At 42.5% G+C, this 25,378-nt stretch overlaps 1 protein-coding gene across 1 annotated transcript in view; it reads left to right on the forward strand.

Annotated features, from left to right (window-relative positions):
• The window catches only part of SLC9A9 (solute carrier family 9 member A9), a 536,019-nt gene that overhangs the window by 236,570 nt on the left and 274,071 nt on the right, over positions 1-25,378 (forward strand). Inside the window, exons 7-8 of the mRNA XM_059920157.1 lie at positions 15,533-15,671; positions 20,048-20,153. Coding sequence (XP_059776140.1) covers positions 15,533-15,671; positions 20,048-20,153 — 245 coding nt within the window. The remainder of the gene's footprint in view (positions 1-15,532; positions 15,672-20,047; positions 20,154-25,378) is intronic.

Raw genomic sequence — 25,378 nt, forward strand, 5'->3', positions numbered from 1 at the left:
TCAGAGAGAGACATCTACATCCCAAATGCTTTTTATTACCAACATGTTACTTATTTCATAATTGAGTCATCAAGGAACATTTCTCTCCCAAATTCCATGTTTCTCCAATGTGCTCTCATGACATATAAATAAAGACAGTAGATCTTTTGAAGATCTTGCCATGGGTACACTGAACAAGGCCTGGCAGCTGCTGTGTCTCACACATTCTGATTGACATAAGGGGAGAACCAAGCCCTGGTAGTGGTGGTGGTGATGGTGAGTGACTTTGGATGTTTTGAATCAATAAAGTTGACATAAGCTAAACCCTGAATAGAGAGTAGGATTGATTCAAGCCACAGTTAATTTATGCTTCACGATATTATCTGCTATACTTCCTCTGTCATTTATTCCTGTGTAAATACAACTCTCAAAACCTCACCTTTCTCTCCAGATATACTTAGATGTCATTATTTACTTACATTCTCCCGTGCATTGCCTGCTAGCCCACAGCTACCATATACGACCCCTACCCGAGCAGGCAGTGAGTGAAAGGCCATGGCTTAAGCACGGGGTTTCCTCCATGACCCCACTCCTGTTTCTTGTACCTTGGTCTGGTTATCTGATTTTGTCTCTTATCTCCCCTTCTGCAGACCACTGTTAGCCTCAGCTTCTGACCACTCCCTCCTTGTTCTGCCATCAGAATTTGTGTACCCCTACTTCAGCGGTATTTAACCTTTTTGAGGTCATGGAATAAATGGCGAAGGTGTATGAAAGCCAAGGACTCTCCTTCCAGCAAAGTGCTTGTGTGCATTTATGTTGGGTTCACATCCATCCCTGGACTCCCTGAATCATTGATTCCCGGGCTGCCTTGCTGGTTGTATATATACTCATTGTGGCTTGCTCACCTGGGTCTAACTTGAAGTGTTCTACTGACCTGCCTCCACCCCAGTCCTCCACCAAGTCTTCCAGTCTGCATTTTCCCCAGCCTCTGACCTATTGTGCACCTAGATGTGCAAAACCTATCTATCTTGAATCTTTAAGACTGCTTCAGGGCCCAGGGCTCAGGGCCCTAGCCCTAGGAGCTTGTGTTCCTTCACGGCTCAGCAATGGCCTTGGTAAATGAAGTATTCATCCTGGTGCTTGGCATCTGACTCCAAGTCTTAGTAACTATCTTTACTACATGGGTGGGAAAAACCTATTAATTGCTTGAGTTAGAAATCTCTCAATTTTTACAAGCTGTATTGGTTTGAGATTCAAATATACTGTAAAGTCTACATTGTTATCCTAGATAAAGCTGTATCCTGAAGATGCAGTATCAGAGATGACTCTACTGTGGAACTTTAGCATTCTGCAATATATACTTTATAGCAACTGCTAGACACATATAATGTAATTTGAAAGCATTATGTGAAAGCAAAACCCTCTTTGGTAAGATTTGTTGGTCCACAGCTCCCATGCTTCAAACATAAAATCAGAATCTGTAGAGGGGAGGCAACATACCTATGTGCCTTGCCCCCAAAGATAAACTTGTACTCAAGCAAAATTATCTGCAACTCTGTTTAGTTGCAACTCTATTTATGGATGCAGATTCTCAATTAGGTTGTGATTTGGGGCCCAGATGCTCACTTAATTGCTAATAAATAGAAGAACAGGAGAAGGATCTGGGGATATGAGTTGATCAGTGCAAATATTTTCTGGGAGTTGGCTTGTCACCAGGTGAAACTCCATCAGGCTGTCTCAGGAAGCTGTTTATAACAGGAGTGAGTTTTGTTTAACACAGGAATGAAAGACACCCAGATTAGGAAAGCTTTTCATAGGACATTGTCTATGTAAAGTCCTTTGACCCAACCAGAGGAAGCTAGTGTGTCATTCAGCCCCTCATCTCTGTCCTCAGCACACAGCATCTGTGAAGCACTGCAGGCCCCAATGAAAGCAAGTGCCTGTTTTCGGATTCTATTTATCTCTATGTAGCGTGCAGTGAGCTGTGAATTGGTGATCGCCATGAAAGCAAACTCCATCGGTTTCATGATTTTTCCTTGATTGTTGCTGATCCGCAATTCTATACAACTTCATTAGATACTTTCTGTTCATGAACATTTTTGCTTCAGGTATAGCAACGGGATTTCTGTGGTATGTCTATCTTGGTGTCCCCTTCTCCAGCAAGGCTGCTGGAAGTTAAACTCCGCTGGATTTGTAAAACAACCGTGGATCTTTTGGTCTTAACTATTGTTAACAATTTACATGCATCTTCTTTTTTGGTACTATCCCAATAACCTTCTGCTTTACAGGCCTCATTAAGAAAAAGATGAATTCAGTACATGATCTAACTCTAAATGTATTACTCTTTCCACCTCAGAAGATTCTTATAATGTTTCTGACACCTTAATTGGAATTCCTGAATGCCTCTATATTCTTAGAAGAAGAGCTCAGTTTTTATTGATTTCTTTTGAGCAAATGGTGAAAGATAATCATTCCAACAATAATATTGATATAAATAACAGTAACAACAATAATAGCAGCTCACATTTATGGAGTGCTTTCTGTGTTCCAAGTAGAAGCACTGTACACGTATTAACCCAGTTAATCCCCACTCTATGAAGGAGGCACAATTGTTATTATCACCATGTTTTAGATGAAGACACTGTGACACAAGTAAGTAATTACTATAAAGAGACAGTAGTCACCATATGGCAGCACAGGGTGAACAACTGCATGAGATGATATGAGACCTGGGTTGGTGCTGGCATGAACATCAAGAGACATGGAGTGTACGTAGTTTCATGACAAACTCATTCGATGTGGAGAAGAGCCCTCCATGAAGAAATCCTGACCTACAAGCAGCAGTAGGTGGTCAGCAAAACTCCTCATATCGAAATGAATATATTCACTAATGCAGTTTTTTTCTTACAAATTAGTACTAGAAGTCCTAAAATCTTAACCTTCCGTGAGTAGTCTTTGCCTATATCCTATGAACATGAAACGTTTGTTGAGTTATTTATCTGGGTGTACACTCAGGCGATGGATCCAAGTGTTTTCACTTCCCCGTCTACATGGCACACGGGCTTTCACTAGTGAGACCTGAGTTGAATGGCTGCCGCTCCAGTTACTAGTGAGTTACTTGGGGCAAATGATTTACCATCCCTGAGTCTATTTATCTCTAAAATGCAAATACTTTCTTCATTACATTGTTGGAAGGATTAAATGAGGTGAGATATATAAAGTTACTTACTTTCCATAAGCCGTAGTTTCCTCATCTATAAAATGGAAATCATAATAGCACCTACTTCAGGGGGTCACTGTGAGGGTTCAGTGAGATAATGTTTATAAAAATGCTTAACATAGCGCTTGACACATAGTGAATGCTCCATAGTAGCAAATACAGCGAATAATATGTATTTTGAGTTCTCAGTAAATGTTGGAGCACCTGACCCCCTTCTCCATTTCAACCTCAGGGATTAATATTTGGTCTTTCTTACACCTGTTAATGATTATATTTTAATTTTAATTAGATTTCCATCTTTAGTGGCTATTAACCTACTTTTCTATATCTTTTTATATCTATTATGACTAAAAGTTTCACATATTACAGTACTCTTTGGAGCTAAGATTTCATTAGTGAGGATTAAAGGAACTGAAAAGTTGGAGAAAGGGTTGAAGTTCCCATTAGATCATGAGAATTGGTGTCCCTCTCTCTCTTTTAAAATTTATTTATTTATTTATTTATGGCTGTGTTGGGTCTTCGTTTCTGTGCGAGGGCTTTCTCTAGTTGTGGCAAGTGGGGGCCACTCTTCATCGTGGTGCGCGGGCCTCTCACTATCGTGGCCTCTCTTGTTGTGGAGCACAGGCTCGAGACGCGCAGGCTCAGTAGTTGTGGCTCACGGGCCTAGTTGCTCCGCGGCATGTGGGATCTTCCCAGACCAGGGCTCGAACCCGTGTCCCCTGCATTGGCAGGCAGATTCTCAACCACTGCGCCACCAGGGAAGCCCCTCTCTCTTTTAAATAGGTTCACAGTAGTGGAATTCAAATTCCTGTTTCTGCTTCAGAAAAGAAAGAAAGAAAGAAAGAAAACAAAATAAGAAGAGTATTTGCGAGTTACTTTTATCTTTAGGACTATCTCAGATTCACTTTCCTCTCAATATTAGGTGCAAGAGAAGATTTCTCAAAGCCCACAGACTAATCCAATTCTGACAAGACTTTTCAGGCTGAATCGCAAAGTAATTTAAGATCTCCTTTCAAAGAAAATGTACATATAATTCATAACAAACCTTTAACTCTTCTTCCCTTTTAACCAATTTTAAGCTCAGAGCTCTCTTTGTCACTTTAAAGTTGGAACTTAATGGACCAGAGCCTCTTAGGAATCTGTCAAAGACTTTATTCCGTGCTGAAATTTGTAACTGTTCTTGATGTCATTATCAACATGGCTCCCACCTAAATCATCGGCGCCTTCACTGCATCCCCACTGAAGTACTGCCCCTTGCTCGCTGAATACTCAGCCATTTCCAATGGCAGGATTTGGGTAGAAAGCCAAGTACCCTCCATTCCTCTCCTGATAGTCCTGGAGGAAGCTGGAAAGAGATAGGGAGTCAATGACCCTGGGGGCGGGAGGTTCCTCGAGGCCACATTATCCAACTGTCTAGTGCATGGATTTTCTCCATAACACCCTGACAGGTAACAACTCTTTCATTCTATGTTTAAGTATCTCCAGCGACAGAGAACTTGACTTTTATAGATCTCATTTCATTTTCTATCAGATCTAAGAATTAGGAAATTCTGCAATAGAATATAAAGCTGAAATCTTTCTCCCTCTGATGTTTTACTCGTGGACTTTATTTTGCCTTCTGGAAACACAGAGAATGAGGCCAGTCCTTCCTCTGCATGACCACCTTTCAAATGCTCACTGTAGCTGTTCCTGCTAAATTCATCTATCCTTTAAACTCCCCTCCTTCCTTACTTCTTCTTCCCCACCACCCTACTCTTTCTCCTGTGGTCTGCTATGGTTTGTCAGGTTTCGTTCAGATGGTGCCATCCAGACCAAAGAAGAAAGCCCCGTCTGATCCAGCCATGGGAGAGGACAACGGGACCATGCTGACTCCTGTTTAGCTTCCTCTACTGTTATTAACATAGCCTTCACCTGGAATGTTCTGTACCATGCTCCCCTACCCCAAACCCTCCAGTGGGTGCCCTTTCACCCCTAGAGGAAAATCCTAAGTCCTAAGAAAGTCCCGAAAACTTCCACAAGACCTGGCCCCAGCCCAGTCTCCAGCCCTGTCTCCTACCACTTTCCCCTTGCCCAATCCCCTCCAGCCACACTGCCTCTGCTTCAGGGACTAGAAAACTCTCCCCACTCTTTTCATGCAGGACTCCACTTAATAATGTTTTTCAGAGAAGCCTTTCCTGACCATCCTAACTAAAACAGCACCCTCATCCCTCTCTATTCCATCCCTTCATGCTGCTTTCTTTCTCTTTTCTGTCTCTCCTTAAATCATATGTTTACTTGCTTAGCTATTTATTATATTGTTTTCTCCACTGGAACGTAAGGAACATGAGGTCAGAAGCTTTGTTGTGTTCCCTGCTGGCTCTTTAGTGTCTAGAACAATGTCTGCACATAGTAGGTGCTCAAGAAACATTTGTTGTTAGAATGAATCCATTAATTCAGCCTGAGATCGTATTGTTCTGGGGGCAGCCGTGATACACTAAGTCATACTTCCCACAAAATTCTCCTTGTCTTGTGGTGCCAGACATCAAAATGGCAAAGTGATATTTGTCAAGGATTTGGAAAAATCACTGTTTGGTGTGAATCTGGACCGTAAGGGAGCGGTCATTAACTAAACAGTCCTTCAGAAGCTGAAAGAGTTCATTAATGGCCCTCCTGAAACACAGCCCTTGACCCTGCAGGGCTGTTGGCCCTTGGGAAGGTGAGACCCTGTGGTTCTAACTCAAGCTCAGTGAACTTCTGGCCAGAACCACTTATTATTAAAAGGCAGCTTTTCTAACCTCCCAGGGTGCCTGGAATGCCCCCAATTCCTGAAGTCATTATGTTTTACAGCAGGTTCTCCTGACAGAACTTCATCAGCCTTTGGCAGAACATAAGCCAGAATAATGGGCAGGCAGATGCCAGAATGAATTCCAATGTGTACACACAATTCTTGGCCCCATAAAATCAATTCCTTATTCATAATTAAGCAACTTCTTGAGAAAGGGCAGGTTGGTAGAGTTATTAAAAGATAAATAATAGATAAGGATCCACTTGTTTCTTTTTTGTGGGGGAGATAAAAAATTTTAAACACAAAATAACACTGTAATTAGTTTTTCTTCTACTTTCTTACCTGTGAAACTCAGGGCCAACCAAACAGAGCAGCTTTTACAAATTTCCATCACCCCTCTATGTTGTATTTCTCCTTAAAATGTATCCTTCAGAGCAGAATGACAAGGCAACTCTAGATAGATGGGGAGAAAAGAAACTAGAAGCACCCGGACATAAAGGTCACAAGATGCGTCATCCTGTGGGTTTTTGCCCGTTTTCCAAACTGGGTTTAGGGAGCAGACCTGAAGCAAAAGTTGCTAAATGCCTCGGTACTAAAAGGAGCATCAGGGGTCCCCAGCACTTAGAACCACACACACCTCCCAACAGGCTTAATTAGCAACAGAATCAGCCTCATTTCCTCCAATTCCTACCCCATCTCCTTGGTCTCAAAACAGTGTATGAAAGGAGTGGGAAAGAAAGGGGTCCACCTTGGAGAGACTGCAGTGTTTGAGGGGTGAAGCTGTTACCCCTCCCCATGAGGGAGCTTCCTCTCCCCTAAGTCAAGTGGAAGGGACGCCACTGGAATCACCCAAATAGATCGAGACTGCCTGCAAGAGGAAGGCTGCCAGCTTGTCCCCATGGGAGGAACTGCCGAGGGGCTGAGCCCCTCTCAAAACAGAGCAGGGAAGGAGGTTCTTGGATGTGGCTTCTCGGAGTGAGAGAGCAGAACACAGGGACTGGCCTACAGATTTCTGAAAGGAGTCAGCTGGAGTCCTCTGTGTCAGCAGGACCTGAAGGCCCCCTAGTTTGGTGTGTTTGGGGCATGGGCAAGGTGAGCCCTCCTAGAAGCGTGCTCTGTGGCCCATGGAGGGTGCTCAGGGGTGCCCCAGCTAAAGGGAACTGGAGATCAAGAGAGGTGTGAGAGCCGCCGACTTCCCCAAGTGGCCCCTGATCCAAGCCATAGAAAAGGGCTGGGAATATATAGAGCTGGCAGGGCAGAAGGAAAACTGAGTGGTCCCTGTGAGGGAATTCTTAATAAATTGGAGGTGCCACCATGTCAGCAGGGGCTTCCAAGAAAAGGACCAAGCAGGGACAAGAGTGAGGCCAGGGACCCTGTCCATTGTGGCCAAACAATTGGCCACAAAAGGTGGAGAGCTTGGCTCCCCATCACTCCTCCATGCCTCTAACACCAGGGGGCGCTGGTGCTCAGGAGGGAGGTGGAGGTGAGCATTCCTGAGCACTTTTTTTTTTTTTTTTTTTTGGCTGCGTCAGGTTTTTGTTGCTGTGCGTGGGCTTTCTCTAGTTGCGGTGAGCGGGGCTACTCTTCCTTGTGGTGCGCAGGCTTCTCATTGCAGTGGCTTCTCTTGTTGCGGAGCACGGGCTCTAGGCTCACGGGCTTCAGTAGTTGTGGTGCACAGGCTTAGTTGCTCCGCGGCATGTGGGATCTTCCTGGACCAGGGCTTGAACCCATGTTCCCTGCATTGGCAGGCGGATTCTTAACCACTGTGCCACCAAGTGCACCACTCCTCCCGTTCAAGTCATCCTGCCTGCTGCTCTAGAATATTCTGCAGGGAGAAGAAGGACCTTGCTTTGAAGATTTAGGTTTTAAGCTGGACAGCACTAAGTTGTGATAACCGAAAGGAACTGAACAATGGAATGTGACCAAGACATCATTAATGGACCTATACACCCAGCACAAAGAGGATTCAATATAGTACAGTTGGAAGAATCAAGAACTCTGTAATAAACTGGTGCTAGTAGTTTAAATTTTTTTGTTAGGGATTAAAGATTTGGCAGAGAGAATGGAAGGTCCTTTTTGTATATCTTTGGCTATAGTAATCATCTTCCCATCTTTTTCTTGATTACATTCATAGAAATTCAAAAAGGGATGTGATGTATATGCTTACAACTTTCCTTTTGGGCTTCCCTGGTGGTGCAGTGGTTGAGAATCTGCCTGCTAATGCAGGGGACACGGGTTCGAGCCCTGGTCTGGGAAGATCCCACATGCCGCGGAGCAACTAGGCCCGTGAGCCACAACTACTGAGCCTGCGCGTCTGGAGCCTGTGCTCCGCAACAAGAGAGGCCGCGACGGTGAGAGACCCGCGCACCGCAATCAAGAGTGGCCCCCGCTCACCGCAACTGGAGAAAGCCCTCGCACAGAAACGAAGACCCAACACAGCCAAATAAATAAATAAATAAATAAATAAATAATTTTAAAAGCTGCTAATAATTTTTAAAAAAACAACAAAAAAACTTTCTTTTTAAAATTTTAAAGTGGCATTGATTCATGTTAACAAGAGAAGTGAGACTGGACTGGGAGATAGAGAAGCAGGTTGTCCCAATCAGGCACCCAGAATAGTGAGTAGACTGTGGGAGTTGGGAGGACCTGTCAGAGGCGAGCATCATTATGAAAGTAGGCTGCCCAGGAGCCTGAGGCTGTTGAGTAGTTTCTGTGAGTAATTATGGGGAAAATATTTTAGCAGTAACAGTAAAGAGTAACAGGAGTGGGTGGTAATGGAAGCCGGGTGGTCTTGAGAAAGATTGTAAGAATCAGGAGAGAGATGACTCAGTAGGGTCCAGAATGGGAAGGTGGCCAGAGTTTTGGAAAGGATGGCACTGGCGGCAGTGATGGTGGTTCCATTTATAGAATACTTTCTATACATTATCTCATCTTCACTCTCAGCATGATTGCAATAACTTCTTCCCTACTTCTTCTTCTTCCGTTTCCTCCTCACCCCCCTTCTCCTTCTTCCTCATGGCTGGCATTTATTGAGCATATGTGCCACATGCCATTCTCCACAAAACAATTTGTATGATCAAATGATCCCTGATACCAAGAGAGTCTAGACCAGGGACCAGTCAGAGTGTGAGAGAGACAGGTGATGACATCTCAGTTCTGTTTTGGTTGAGGTACTGATTGGACATCTAGTTTGGGATACCTCTTTTAGAACTAAACCAATCTCTCAGTTTGAGAAAGAGACGGAAAGACAGACAAACAACACGATGACGAAGAAGAAGGAGAAGAAGTGGAAGGAGGAGGGGGAGGGGAAGGAGGAGGAGAAAAGGAAGAAGGGGAAGAAGAAGGAGTAAGTGTAGGAGGAGGAGGAGGAGGATGGGTTATTTGAAGAAGGATGATTAACTTAAGAAATGCTTATCTAGTTCTTACTGTGTGCCAGGTACCATTTTGAATGCTTTATAAACATTAACTGATTAACTTCTCATAGCAACCTTATGTGATAGGTACTATTATTATCATCCTCATTTTATTATCATTTTTTAATAATCATCATCATAGGAAACTGAGGTGCATATAGTCTAAGTAACTTGGTCAAGTTCACACAGCCGGTAAGTGGCAGAGCTGAGATTTCAACCCAGATCTCAGATTCAGATACTATGCCCTTAACGCTATCTCAGTTGCCAGGGGGTTTCCTGTAGTAACATCATAAAGATGAAAAGATGGGTTGTTGAGAAACACTGGAGTTTCGATGGTGTCTGTGAGTCTTAAATGATACAGCGAGCAGTGTGATCCTTGTTCATGTTGCTCTCATCAAAGGAATTTAGGATATTTCATCCATTTCAAAAATTTTGAATAAAAGATACGCATATTTATTTCTGAGACTGTATGCAGTACACTATCATCAAACTAGTTTTTGGTGAATAATCTGTTCCTGAACAGAATGAATCAGAATCAATAACCTGGACTTATAACCAATTTATAAGATGAATATTTAAACACCACTGTGTATTTCTGGTCATGTCCTTTTCAAGGATATCGGTTCTATCCAACTCAAACATTCTTTTCCAGAAATCTGCAGATCACAGATCTATCTTCACCAGCATGTGCTATAAACAGTGCCTCTTCAGAGTGGTGTCCCAAAGAGCAAGCACCACACAGATTAGCAGAAAGTCCAGTTCCTCTTCCCTGCCTCTCCCCCCTCTGATATTTGCATCCACTAATGGTTCAAGCATCTCCCTTGGTGCACGGGAGGAGGTATTTCCCTTTTAAGTCCAAAGTGCTGAAACCGTTAGAACATGATCTTCTGTCCTTTCTCAGGCTGAAGTTAGAAAACTCTACGGACGCTACCCAAACCCTTGGTCATTTCCAAAAACACCCTCTGCAGCTGCTGCTCTATAATCCAGAGGCTTAGTGTTGAAGCTGCAAACCAGAGCCCAGAGAGATGCCTCCTTTGCCAGGGCTTAGAGCCTGGAGGAACAACATCCTAAAATCCTGGCAGTCGGGGGAGATACAATGTCTGTGGGACCTAAGGCTCCTGCTTTCTTCGCCTCACTCTTCACCAGAAGCCAGAGGGCTTTGCCTGCAGAATGTCCTCTGCTAAACTTGGGGAGATGTAACTCAAGTTCAGTCTCCTGGCCTGTTCTTGTCCTGGGGCACGTCCCTGTCCAGGCTGCTGAGGACGCTCCTTTCCTCCTTAATCCACGGAGCCAAGGGCTCCGCACAAAACGTAACAACCTACTGGCGTCACTTCTGTGGCCGTTTCCTCCCTGGAGACCCTGATGTTCCCGTGCAAAAGTGACTTGTCCCTCTGCAGCAACTTGGAAGCACAGTGTGCCGGGAGGGAAGCCACACCCGATCGGCCCGTAGTTGGAACCAAGGCCTGGTTCAGCCACAGCGCTCTGCTCTCTCTCATTGCGAGCCTGTGGAAGTTCTTAGCAGAATGGTGATGATCATGGCAGTGGTGGTGACGATGGTCAACATTCATTGAGAGCCTATGTTTTGTGCACATAATCAGCACTCAATGAATGATCCTACAACCTATAAGATAAATATATAGGTTTGTTTTGTTTTTTTTTTAATCTTAATGTTTTTTTTTGGCCGCGCCCTGAGGCATGCCGGATCTTAGTTCCCCAACCAGGGATTGAAACCGTGCCCCCTGCAATGGAAACACGGAGTCTTAACCAATGGACTGCCAGGGAAATCCCTCTTATTTTTTTTTTATAGGTTTTTAAATGTACCTCATATTCTCACACATTTCTGTGGGATACGTACTGTTATGGTCATTTTATAGACTTTGAAACCGAGCCTGAGTGATGGAGTAACTTAACCAAGGCCATACAGCCAATAAGGATGAGATCTTTGAGACTCAAGTTAAGGGTCTCAAGTGTTAACTTCAAGCTTGGATTGATGACCCTAAAAGTACCCACAACATGACTACATAGAGTCAATGCCTAATAAAAAATCTTGTAGATGATGATCCCTTTTCAAGATGACTAGCTTTTGCAAGCCTCTTCTCTTCCTGCATTTCTTCCTTATTTCCTTCCTGCTTTCCAATCAGCCTGCCCTCGTTCCCTCAGCCTTTATATAGCCTGCCACGGGCCGGGCATCAGGCTGTGTCCTGGGCATACAAGGAGGAAAGAGGCCCAGGCCAGGCCTAGCAAAGCTGAAGTCCAGGAGCAGGAGGCAGGCATGAAAGCAGGTTTCCAGGAGAAGCCCTGCGTCTCACCTGCTAGTGGGATGGGAGAGAGGGTTCTGCTGCTCCATGCAAGGTGCTCTGCACTCTCCTTGCACGTGGGAGGGTGCCGCTCATGTTCCATCCACACATGCAACCCAAGGTTCTGGTGCCTGAACTCCTATTGCCCTTAGAATCAGAACCACACTCACTCAACGGTCCTGATGTGGGTTCATGTTTGCCTCCCAACAAGATCACTTTTTCAAGGGAGAAACAAGAAATCTACATTTTGAACTTAGTAGCTATATGATCTTTATTTCTCTGACTCTTAGTTTCTGTATTTTATTTTTAAAAAGGAGGGGGGAGAAAAGAAAGAAAAGGACGGATAACTATATACTTGCCCTAATTACCTGGCAGAGATGTGATAGGATCAAATACAGTTATAATGCAGGCATAAAAGGACTAAATATTACATAAATGTGAGGGCTTTTGTATATTCTTAAGGTGGAATTTAAAGCTCCGAGTGATGCCACCTACCTGCCTTTACCCCTCCGCCAGTGCCCACATACATGCTCCCAGGCTCCAGCCATAACTATATAGTTCCACTTTGAAGTGCCCTCAACTCTCCTGCCTCCTTGCCTTTGCTTCCACTCTTTCCACTACCTGGAATGCCTGCTCCCCATCACTGACTGTTGACTTGCTTAAATGCCATCCCCTCTATTCTAAACTAGTGCCCCTTTCCTCATTTGCCCCATTAAATGTTGCACATCTCTCACAGTCACACTCAGCTCTGTGACTTGAGCTAGTTGTCATCTCTATCTTAGGCTTCTCTGCCTATGCCTTGCACATGGTCAGTAAAATGTTTGTTGGCTCAAATTCTGCTTCTCCTTTCCATGCCCTTCCCTGCCAGCCTGCCACTCCCTGCATCGAATCCATCACCTGGTACATAGCAGGTACCCCATGCATCCCGACTAACATCCTGAAGTGCTTTAGGGCTGGCAAATCAATGAACGAATCTCCATAGGTCAGGGAGAATTAAGCTCTTCCCTTTAGTTAAATCAGATCTCACGGGGAAGGTATGAAATTTGGCTGCACCCTTTTGGGTGGGGATCAGAGCCCAGGAAGAAAACAGCATCTCCCAAAATGCAGACTATGAACCAGTGGAGATACCCAGACGATTTTAGGTGACACAAAGGGGAACTTTTTTTTTCAAACTTAATAATTACATAATCTCATGTGTATTAAAAAGCCATATATGAAGCAAATCAAAACTATGATTTCATAAATATTATTTAATAAAAGCTTTTGCATTTGAATAAAAATGAGTTGATTTAAAAACAAACATTACATAAATAATGATACGGAATATGGCCAAAAGAAGTGATGGTGGTGCTTCAAGCTAGGGAAGCATCGGGACAGAGAAAACACTTCCAGCGAGTGCGAAGGTGAAGATGGGGTTGAAGAGATGCCTATTCTAAGGATCAGATCTGCTGGGAGCAGCCTTAGGAATTAACAGAAGTATTTACAAAACTGTGTTACTGTGCAAAAACCTTTGTTTGAAAGACAGACAGCAACTGGAATGTTTCCTCATCACTACTGTTTTTTTTACACATGCAGCCATGGGCACCAAGTTTCAGAATGGCCATGGGGTTTTACACCCTTTCCCAGGACTGTCAGCTATAAAGGACCTAAATATGGGTTTGCTTTTCCTTTTTCCTGCAAAGCACAACACTTTACAAAAAGAAGAACACTTCAAAGGCAGTCTCTTTCTCACATACATATCAGGGCTCCATTTGAGATCCACATTCATCTTCCTTATCCAATTACATGATCAAAGCAGAAGTGTTTGAAACAACCTAATCAAAAAATGGGCAGAAGACCTAAATAGACATTTCCCCAAAGAAGACATACAGATGGCCAAGAAGCACATGAAAAGCTGCTCAACATCACTAATTATTAGAGAAATGCAAATCAAAACTACAATGAGGTATCACCTCACACCAGTTAGAATGGGCATCATCAGAAAATCTACAAACAACAAATGCTGGAGAGGGTGTGGAGAAAAGGGAACCCTCTTGCACTGTTGGTGGGAATGTAAATTGATACAGCCACTATGGAGAACAGTATGGAGGTTCCTTAAAAAACTAAACATAGAATCACCATATGACCCAGCAATCCCACTACTGGGCATATACCCAGAGAAAACCATAATTCAAAAAGACATATGCACCAAAATGTTCATTGCAGCACTATTTACAATAGCCAGGTCATGGAAGCAACCTAAATGCCCATCGACAGACGAATGGATAAAGAAGTTGTGGTACATATATACAATGGAATATTACTCAGCCATAAAAAGGAATGAAATTGGGTCATTTGTAGAGATGTGGATGGATCTAGAGACTGTGCTACAGAGTGAAGTAAGTCAGAAAGAGAAAAACAAATGTTGTATATTAATGCATATATGTGGAACCTAGAAAAATGGTACAGATGAACCAGTTTGCAGGGCAGAAATACAGACACAGATGTAGAGAACAAACGTATGGACACCAAGGGGGGAAAGTGGTGGTGTGATGAAGTGGGAGATTAGGATTGACATATATACACTAATATGTATAAAATGGGTAACTAATAAGAACCTGCTGTATAAAAAAATAAATAAAATTCAAAAAAAAAAAAAAAAGGAGAAGTGTTTGGCCTACTTTGGGGGTTTAAAGGCATCCAGGGAAAATTGGAACCCACTCCCCGTTCTCTCTTAACTAGTCTTTAGACACAAAAAGTCAGGTCAGAGAGTTAACGTACTCTCATCATCCGAGCCACAAGAGATTCAGTTACATCTCTGTAAAATCCTGTCTAATCTCAAGTCAGTGTGTCTGGTGTACTGTTTGCTCTCTAAGAGCTACAAAGTCCCTCCCAGCAGCCGCTGAGAAACTATTGATTTTGTCTGATTAGCTTTGAAGACCTTGTATTAAAATAAAAAGTGCAAAAAAAAAAAAAATCTGAAAAGTTACTTCATTAGTCTCCCGAAAGCTACTGGTTCTAGCACATCTGTTCATTTTGATGCTATAATACGGAGCTCATGTTTCCTAACATAGGACACACCTTGTCCTTTACATTAACACTGTGGGATTTGAGGCCCCAGTTACAAAAAAAAAAAAAAACAAATATGACATCCTCAAAAATATTTAAGTGAACAGACTGCCTATTGGTGGATTGATTTTTCTCTGTGGATATAAATCTGTTGGCAGCCACCAGAATTGGGGTATAAAAGATGACCTCAGGCAGCTGCTGCCATTTGTTTCAGTGGGAAAAGGAGGGTTTTTGTCTCTCCCCAGGGGTTAATACTGTGATGCTCTGAGCATCCTCTGGGCGCTGTTTCTGAAGGGTTACACTGGAGAGGAGCAATGCTTTGTGGTTTATGACAAGATCACAGCAGAATATTTTGTGCATGCTGTGATTTGTATCGCCCATTTGTGCACAGGCCATAAAAGTACACTTTTTATCAGGAACATTTGTGAATATATAACAGCACTGAAGACATATGGCCACTAAATAATTCACAGTTATCTATCATCTCCTCAGCAGATTCCTTATACACCTACCATGTTTTAATGCCTAGTTTGCTCAGAAACAATATTCCTTACGACCCTTCCTATATAAAAATGTTTAGTAACGGACAGCAATATATGGATACCATGGAACTGGGTTGTAAGGAAGCGGAAAGCTTTCTGCCTTCTCCACCTCTCCCTGTCCTCATCCGTTTCCCCTGAAAGCTTCCAACCAGCCCCTAACCTCGTAGGAAAACGTGCCCTTCCCAAAAGTGGGTGCTAAATTCTGACTTCTGGTGTTTGGGCCACGAGTTGGGAGTCGCTGACTAACCTTCACCCTCTTCTCTTTTCAGTTCTATATCCATTTACAGTCCCAAGGAGAATCCGAATGCATTTGACGCTGCGGCATTCTTCCAGTCCGTGGGGAATTTCCTGGGGATCTTCGCCGGCTCATTTGCAATGGGGTCTGCGTATGCTGTGGTCACGGCACTGATATCCTTTGTCTTGTGTGGAAAGCTGGGGACTTGTTAAGAGCAGTCAGCTTCCCTGGAACGTTTCTGAGGACTGACAAATTCCAGGCTAGGAAATGGTTAGACAGTCTTGTTCAAGTGCAGTAGGACACCACTGGAGCCATCTTGATTCCAAGCCACCCCTCGAAGCATAGGTCGGTACCAGTGGAAGAAGGGCCCAGGCTCTTTTCCTGTCCAAGGCCAGTTCTAGCACTGCTCATACTGTCTGATCCTAGGATAGCAACAGTCTTAAAAAATTCCCACCTAGGAATATAGGTGGCCAGGGGCTATCAGGCTTGCATATATTAAGGTCAAGAGGAAGAACTGAAGATCCAAGGTCAAGAATAAAACATGATTGACTGGGAGTGATAAACTAAGTGTTCTCTGCCTCCTTTTCAAACTTGTATCAATCACTAGTTCACAGGGTTGGCCAAGCCAAAGATCACTGTGAGTTTAAACGAGAATCCATAGCTCTTTTATGGAAGGGGAACAGCAAGCAAAGCAGAAATGATGTTTGCCATATCCAGGCAATTGTGTCATCTTACTCCCTCTTTTTCAGCAGAGAGGTGGGAGGATGGGTAGAGTTCCTAGAGGATTTGAGCCAGGGAAAGAAGCTGGTCTGGTGAGCTCTTCACTCACAGCAGTTGGATGGGACAAAAATAAGTCAGATTTGAAGAGGAAAGCCAGAAGGCTAATGTCAAGTGTTAACTGAGGCTACAGAGAAGAGGCAGAACAAAGGACCAGAGACCTTGGGGAAAAGAGAAGTAAGAAAGGAGAAAGATGCAAGAAGGGTCAGGGATCAAGGCAAAGAAAGCAAAATGTTGGGGTCTTTTTTCATGAGGACTAGCCTAACAGTTCACTGAACAACTGCTAAAAGGCTAGGTTCTACTAAAGTTTTCTAAGATAAGTCAGAAGATGAATAAAACATGGACTCTGCCTTCAACTAATGACAAACTTGGAAAGACAAACTCTACAGTAAGAGTTGGTTGGAAAGTGAGGGCTAAAGCTGCAGCCACCTTATTAAGATTATACAAATTCAAATGATGATGAGGCCACTGTGTCTGGGATAGTCCAACAGACTCTTGGCCAATCTTATGATTCTGGAAAATAATCTGAAAAGCAGTATTTACATGCAGAGTAGGACTTGGGCTTGACCTGAAAGATGGGTAGGATACAGGCAAAAGTCACATGATAAGAGATTCAGGAGAAGACCAGCATCCATGGAGGTGTGGCGGAGGGGGCACTGACATGGCACATGGCAGTTGTGCCTGCAAGGACCTGAGGGCTCAGGCTGGTGAGCGGTGGAAGATGAGGGGACACAGGTGGGATGGAGTCAGATTGTGGAGTATCTTGGAGTGTTATTCAAAGGAGCCCAGGCATCTTTCTATGGTCCACAGTTACTGAAGGTTTCTGCTCAGGAGAGGGACACAATGAAAATCCTGTTTTTAAAACATAAATAAGGAACTGGTATGTAGGGTGAATGAGAGAAGGAAGATTAAGATCAAGGAAAACTGTGATGATAACCTGTGGGGGGAAATCGGGAAGGAGGCCAATGTTTAGAAGAATCTCTAGGACTTAGTGATTGGTTGGTACTAAGAGATAAGGAAGAGGAGAGAATCAAAAGACCACCCCAAAGTCATGTCCTGGAAACCTTGGAGAATGTCAACTCCATTGACAAAAGTAAGTCGGAAAAGGTAGGGCTGACTTCCAACTAAAAATAATGATTAACAATCTACCCAGTACTGGAGACATGTCAGGCCCCCTACTACTTGTTTTACATGCAATAACTCATTTAACCTTCACAATGGTTATATCACACAGATATTACTTTTACTGGACACTGGAGCTTAGAAAGGGTAAGCTATTGCCCAAGGTCGTACAGCTTGGAAGTAGAGCCAAGATCAAACCCAAGGAGTGAAACCGAGAGACAGACCATGCTCTTGATCACTACTCCCTGTTGCCTCTTAATTATTAAGTGGAATTACGATGGAAGTCACATGTTGTTTGGAGTAGAGTAATAGTAATGATCACAGCATTTAGTGAATGTCTAGCATGGGCCTTTATATATATCTTCTTATTCGAATTAACCCTGTAAGACACAGGGTTACACAGGAGGAAACCGAGGCTCAAGAAGGTTAAGTAGCTCACTCTGAGTCACATATCAGTAATAATGAGCATGATATTAATTATGTCATCTTACATATGTTCAGAACTGTACCATGTGCCAGCCATTGTCCTTAGTATTTTGCATAGATTATCTCAGATAGTTTTTATAAGAACCCTGGCAGGGAGATACTGTTATTCCCCCAATTTTCAGCTGAAGAAACTGACACATAAGGTTAGGCAACTTGTCTAAGCCCACACAGCTAGATTATTTTAGGGCAGGAGTTTAAAACCAGGCCTTTGGTCCCAGGGATGGCATGAGGTGGAAGGGCTGAGATTGGAACATTTTTCTGCCCAGTGTGCAGGGAATGTATGGACACATAAGTAAACAAATTGATAAGGAAGGTAAAAATTCCTGGAGGCTGGAAGTCTGCCCTGACATTGGATCAGATCTGGGGAAAGGGGTGGAGAAAAGGAAGAGGCAGGGGCTCAGTAACAGTGGCAACACCTGATGGCCTTGGGTCACAAACTCAGGCTGTGAAGGGGACAGGGACACAGTCCATTCCTCCACCATAACCGCCTGGATGCCTTGTCCACTGTGAGGCAGAGGCTCCTCAGGGTGTGGGCCCCTGGGCTCCGGACAAGCTGAGGGCTTGACTCAGAACTGAACAACTTCCTGGAGGCCACGGAGAGAGAAGAACACTTTACGCCCAGTTGGTATTCTGTGACTCAAATCGGCCTGAGCCTTATCTTTACAACAAACTAGAAGAGGGAATTCAGAGGAACAAACTCCCTTAGAAACAAAGCCTTCCCTCCAAGTAAGAAGAGGGGACATTGGAAAAGGGTCAAAGGGCAGCCCATGTTTTCCTCCAGATAAAGAATTGCTTCCAGACCCTTATTGAATCTCTTTCCAGAAAAGATGTTTAACAAAACAAATTTATTTAAATCACACTAATTGAAAAACTTACACATCCTTTGTTGCATACCAGGCACTCTTCTGAGTGCTTAACATATTGTAAGTGGTTTATATACCTAGGAGGTAGGTTGCGCTATTATGCCCATTTTCAGACATGGAAACCAAAGCGCAGAGTGGCCCATGGACCCGTCTAAGCTGATACAACGAATACGAGCCCAGGTAGAGTTGCCTTCCAGAAGCCACACTCCCAACCATGACATTATCCTTAGTATTTTGTGCTTTCTAAGACTTTACAAAACATTTTTAATATCTTCATTGCATGTTCCTCTGCACATTGTATGAGCAGGTATTATTCTTATTGCCAGTTCACCTAGGATACAAATAAGGCTCACAGAGGTTACCATGCTGCTCAGAGATCACACAGCCAGTGACTAGCAGAGCCAAGACTCAAACCCAGATCTTCTAACGCAGAGGTCATACTTTTTGCTTCCTTGCCCTGCTGCCAAACATCTCTTAATATGGAATCTTCCTTACACTTTGTTGTAGAAACATAAAAAATGCAACAGCATAACATCTCTTTATCTGTCAGGGCATTTTCCGCCTAGCGGTGGACACAATTACAATGTAGCCCTTTCCCATCCATCACATACTCCTAATCATCTCCCCATAGCCCATTCTCTGCCTGACTCAGATCACTGTGCCTTTGTTCTATTTGCAATTTATAGACCATTGACCAAGTGTCATCCTGGCCAGAATGAACCATTGCCCGCCAAAGGGCATCTTGCTCGACCTAGAAATAATACCCATTTTCCTCCATCCTACTTTTACAAAGAGAGTCCGGGCAGTTTCCCTATCACTGAACATAAATGCTCCTCCTGATCCAATTTCTATCCCCAAGAGAGAAGGTTCTCCAAGGTGATCTGTCCCCAGACCAGCACTCCCTGGGCAGCAGTGGCCTCCTGCAGTGTTGACACACTGGCAGCGTCTCACCCAGCCTCACTCCCCTCGGCTTTGTTTTCCCAGATCTGTCAGTATTCTGAGGGGCACACCCCAAGGGCTGAGGCCAAATTTTAGAAGTTTTGTGTCTACACTTAGCTGATTTTATCCTCTTAGTAAGACGTCTTTTTTATCTGAACACCAGTTTGCATTTTTATAGGAGTGTTCAGCCCGCAATGAAGCATGACTCCTGCTGGCCTTCAAAGTAAAGTCTCAGTCAGAGTTACGGTCAGGTCTGAAAATTAGTTCTCTCATCTAAAACACAACCAGATTCGTTTTTCTCAGCCAAAAAGGAGATTTGTTCATAAAAGCAGTTGTTATTTCCCTTAACGCGTCTTTGTCACTTGACCAAGTTTACCAAACTGTGTGAGTTCCCTATGCTGGAAACGGGCCTGTTTTTCCTCCTGTCTTGGAGCGCCTTCCTTTCTGCCGAGGCCGCTGGCCTAACAGGTCAGTGTTTTGTCCAGCGCAGCAAACTGGATGTGTGAACACATGTGTTCCCCTGCCTCTCCCCATGCCCCCCTCCCTGACCCAGCCGGAGGTGAAATGGAGGCCCTTTTCTATAGGTTTGTGTCAGAATCAGCCTCTCCTGGGCACCCTGGGGAGAAGAAAAAAAATCATCCATTTATACAACAGGTCAACTGAAAGTCTCCAAACTGCCATTTCCTCTTCTCTCCTTGCTGGTCAGGAAGGGGATGTTGAAATCTATGAATGACTGGTATACTGAGGTGATGGCTGACTTTACAAATAGGAGTCTCTGCTCAGAGTGTGAAGGGATGCACAGCCGCTTTGTGGAAAAGGGTGGTGGCCTTCCATTGGCTGTTAACAGCAGCGCCCACGTAGGCAGCCTCTCCTGGTGTGCTCACCTCCACACACAGCCGTGTTTAAAAATCTTTGCATACGCTCCATGGCAGGCCAGAAAACAAGGAGCTCACTTGGTGGCTTCACGGTTTAATTAATGTCTCTTACTGTAGAAAGTCTGTATGTAGAGTCCTCTGAGATGCAGCAGTTGATAGAGAGAGAGGCAGTCCCTAAGGTCCCAGGGGCCACGCATCCTTGTATCTGGATTCGGCAATTAGATTGCCTTTCTGCAACAGCGAGGGTTTGCGCTTGGTTAGCTGCAACGATTGGGTACTTTTCCATGTAGAGGAATCACCGTGGCTCTGAGCAAACTTTCAAAGCTGTTTCTCTCCTTTGGCTTAGCTCCTTGCTTCTCCCGGGTTTCAGGCCTGGATCCCTTGCTGCTCACTACATCTTAATTGACTTTCAAGTGGTGAGACTCCCCCCCACCCCGCCCCCCTCCAAAGTACTAACTGGGAATAAGGTATGCCTCCCTGGGTATTTGCATTTTAAAAGATGGTACTTTAAGTGTAAATAATAATAAAAGTTGATATATAGTGAAAGCATACCATGAGCCAGATGCTGGCTAACTGCCTTTCATGGATTTTCTCATTCATTTACAGAAGGACCCAAAGTTAGCGACTATGCCCAGTTTACTCAGCCAACAGTAAGTGGTGGAGCTGGGATTTCAAATAAGGAGATCTGATTCTAGAGCCTGGGCTCATGGGTACCAAGCACTGCTACCTTGAATGAAATTCTATCTATAGAATATGAGACAGGCCCCCAGGAGTAGGAAGATATTTGGGGCCCCAGAAGCCTGCCTCGTCCATTTGCTTCTAGGCTGGTTTGGCCTCTCCTGTGAAAGCCATGGCACATCTTTTTTGTAATGATAATCTGTTGCTCTGGGCAGCTGACCCACCTTACTTCATAGCCATGGGAACCAAGCTATTTCCACAGGCTTTGAGGGTGTCTGTTGCTGATACAGACAGCCACCTGCCAGTTATTACGACACTATAATCAAGACTGCATTACCAGAGGCCATCCTACCAGGCCCAGCATCATTCCAAACCATTCTAACGCAACATCCATTATATCAGAGCCTTACCATGTTATTAGAAAGGTTGCTAAAGAGCTTATGCATTGCAAAGAGAAAGGATACAAGTGTCTCTTAAATGAAATAATGGAGGAAACAATTTACGTACGTCATTCAAAAAATTGTGGTTCCCTTTCCTCCACATTCTATGCCCTTTTCAGCACTTACCATATTGTAAAATGATGTAAGTAATGTTAACAATAAGAATACATATTTGACCTTCTGGAAAGGTAAAGAAGTACCTTAACTCACCTGATATATTTTAGTCTACTGTTGATCGTTGTAATAAATACACACACACACACACACACACACACACACACACACACTCACACACTTACATACACACATCCCAATGCTTAAGATTGTTTCTGTTTGTGAAGATTGTCTATTTCCTGATCCAGTTCCGCAATATCTTGCTTTCTTAACTGTTTTTAAGGTTATGGTCCACGTATAAACTCTTAGTTTATCTGTGCCTTGCTCTTTTGCTATGCTTTTGACCTGATACCCTTATTGGATACCATGCAGATCACTTCTGAGGAGCCAGCGTCATGGGGTGGGTCGATGCATGTGTGGGCCTTGGTAGCAGAAAGACCCAAATGTCCACGTCTGCACCCAGGGGAGCGCTCATCCAGAACAGTACTCCAGATTAAGCAACATGCCCGAAAGGCATTTGATGCAAATCAAGCTTTAGGTGTGAGCATTTTGCACTGCCAAGGACCAAGCCTGCTTAGTCCACATTACTTATGTGTTTGTTTGTTTATCATTTAATCCTTGCCTATTTCTAAATTGGCTTTGAGACAACTCATAACATGAGCCATGCATATCAAGGGACCGTTTAGTTGAGGCTAGACACTCAAGTGCTTCGGGGTAGAGTTTTTCTGCAAAATAAGGCAGCTGTTCATTGCTGTGGTTTGGCAACAATAAATACAGCTCCGAGCTTTCTGGCAGCCAAAGCCAAAAGGGAAACATGATGAGTTATATAGGAATAATACAGTACTATAAAAGGAAGTTACAATTATTTGTAAAAATGGGCAAACTTTTTTTCTAAAACTTCAGGGGAATTTATCACACGCATCTTTATGTAAGGGCCTTTGAGCACCATAACAGACAATGTATTGTTTTAGGGAAGATGGAGATCCATTCTTCATGTAGTCATTTCTCGTATCAACCTTCAATAAAATCTGATGGTGTGGAATCAAATTATATTCTCTGAGGATATTTCATGCAGTAAGAAAATCTTTTTATCTCTAATCCACAAGTAAACTAATATAACGCAAAACTAAAATCTAGAAAAACATTTCAGAAAGTGCTTAACGAATGAACATATGACAATGAATATAGTGAAGTAAATGAAATGAGCTATTAAATAGTTTATGAGTAACTGTAGTGGTAACCAGCCATCCTGGGGCCCTGAATGGGTTCACTGACAACACATCATGTGGGACCTAGAAATGGTGTTTACACACAATGGGTTCTCAGCAGAATTCCCCCAGCCCTGACATTGCTAGGTGAGGGCTCGAGGGTGCCCATCAAGGGAGCAAACCTCTAGGCCTGCCATCCCTACTTCACCCCTCTTATTGGTTCCACAGACTGGGTTTTCACCTAAGATTTCATTTGAAGAAAAGCATTTCTGTTGCTTTAAACAAAATATATCTGTTTTAAGAATATATTTTTTATTTTTTCTTACTACCAAGGTAAGGCACATACATTGTAGAAAATTTGGAAAATGTAGATTTACAGAAGGAAATAAAATTAGAGTTACCTGTATTCTCACTGCCTATTAATAACTATTGTTAGTATTTGTCTGGATTGATCTAATTATATGCAAATACATATACGTAATTAAATATATACATGCATACATATATGTAATCACCTTTTTATTTTTAAGTAACTTGCTTTTTTTACTTAACAATTTATAGTGAATGTTTTTCATGGCATTAAATATTCTTCTATAGTATTATTTTTAATTGCTGCCTAGTACTCTATCATATTAACTTGCCATAATTTATTATACCAACCTTTTGATTGTTTATAGTTTTCAACATTGTTAATATGATTGCAGTGGTAATCCTTATGGCTTGATGTATGAACTTCTATTTATATATCTGCCTAAAAATAAAATTCCTGGGTTAACAAGAATGCTAACATTTTAATGTCTTGGAAAAATTTATCCAAGTTATCCTCCAGAAAATTTGCATTCCTTTATACTTCACCAGTGATGTAAGGGAGAGCTCATTCATTCACATCTTCATCACCCAAACTCATATTCACCCCTGCTAATTTGATAATCAAGTTCCATCTTATTCTGATATAAATTCATTATATTTTTACTGAGGAAATCATTTTAATTATATGTCATTGGCAATTTGTATTTCTCCCTTGGTGAACTACCTGTTTATGACCTTTGTCCTTTTTTCCTATGGAAGTGCTTATTTTTGTCACGTTAAATTTCAGATGCTCTTTATCTATTAAAACATATTAACCTTTTGACTGTCGTGTAGGCTATAAATATTTTCCAATTCATGGCTTTACCTTTTAAATATGTTATGCTTTATTTGTTTATGTAAGGGAAAGGTAGGTATAGACATTTTCAAGTTTTGTGTGGTTAATTTTATCTCTTCCTTAGAAAGCCCAAGATTTTATTGATTTCTACTTATAAAGCCCACTGTTATTAATAATAATGTATACTTTTTTTTTAATACTTGTCTGGTTTTATTTTTGCATTGGAATCCATCTGGAATTTGTCTTGCTATGAGGTGCGAGATATAGTAGGGATTTGATTTTCTTCCTAGATTGTTCTTCACTCATCCTAACGCCCTTCAAACTTAACCTATGAATTTACAATATAATGTCCATGTATGTAGGTACATATATGTGTATATATGTTCTGGGCTTTCTGTTGTTCCACTGAGCTCTTGGTCTTTACTGTTTTCATCATTTCAACTCCATGGTTCCTTTTAAGAGCTAATAGATCCATTTCTTATCCCCCTTCCCCAATTTCAAGAGATTCTTTGCTATACTCACATATTTATATTCCAGAACGACTTAAAATAACTTTCTTATGTTTCAAGCAGAAAATAACTTTAGGATTATGATTGGGGTTGTATTAAATTTTTAGATTAATTTGAGGAGGAATGGTGTTTTTGCAATGTTGAGTCTTCTCACAGAGGAATATGTTATGTCTCTCCATTTATTCAACTCATCTTTTATGGCCCTTAGTAAATTTTTATAGTTGTCTTCACATTAGACCTACAAATTTCTTGTTAAGTACTTTTTAAGCTATTTTATATTTTGGCGTACTATGATGAATGGAAACTTCTTCCATTATAGTTTCTGGAAGGCTATTGTTTGTTTATGTGCATCTAGACCTCACCATGCTATTTGATTTACTCTCCGCAGTTCTGAAATATAGAGCCATAGCTGATGTGTAGAATTTGGATTGATGGGCCAAAATTATATTAGACTGTCAGGTTTGTGAGGACTGTATCAACACCAGCAGTGTAGCTGAAGCGTGCTAGGCCTTCAATATCTTTTGAACAATGGAATGAATGATTTTAGCTTAACAAAAGGAAAAATTTCTAATATCTGAATAGCAGACTGTTTTATGAGTTAGTGAGTGCCTTATGCCTGATAATATCCTTGTAGATTCTTTACGTCCACTGGTCAGGATATTTCAGAGCAGATTCATACATCAACTAAAGGATAGATCATAAATTACATTAATCTTCAATTTCAT

This window comes from Balaenoptera ricei, chromosome 4 (genome assembly GCF_028023285.1).
Source record: "Balaenoptera ricei isolate mBalRic1 chromosome 4, mBalRic1.hap2, whole genome shotgun sequence".
NCBI lineage: Eukaryota > Metazoa > Chordata > Mammalia > Artiodactyla > Balaenopteridae > Balaenoptera > Balaenoptera ricei.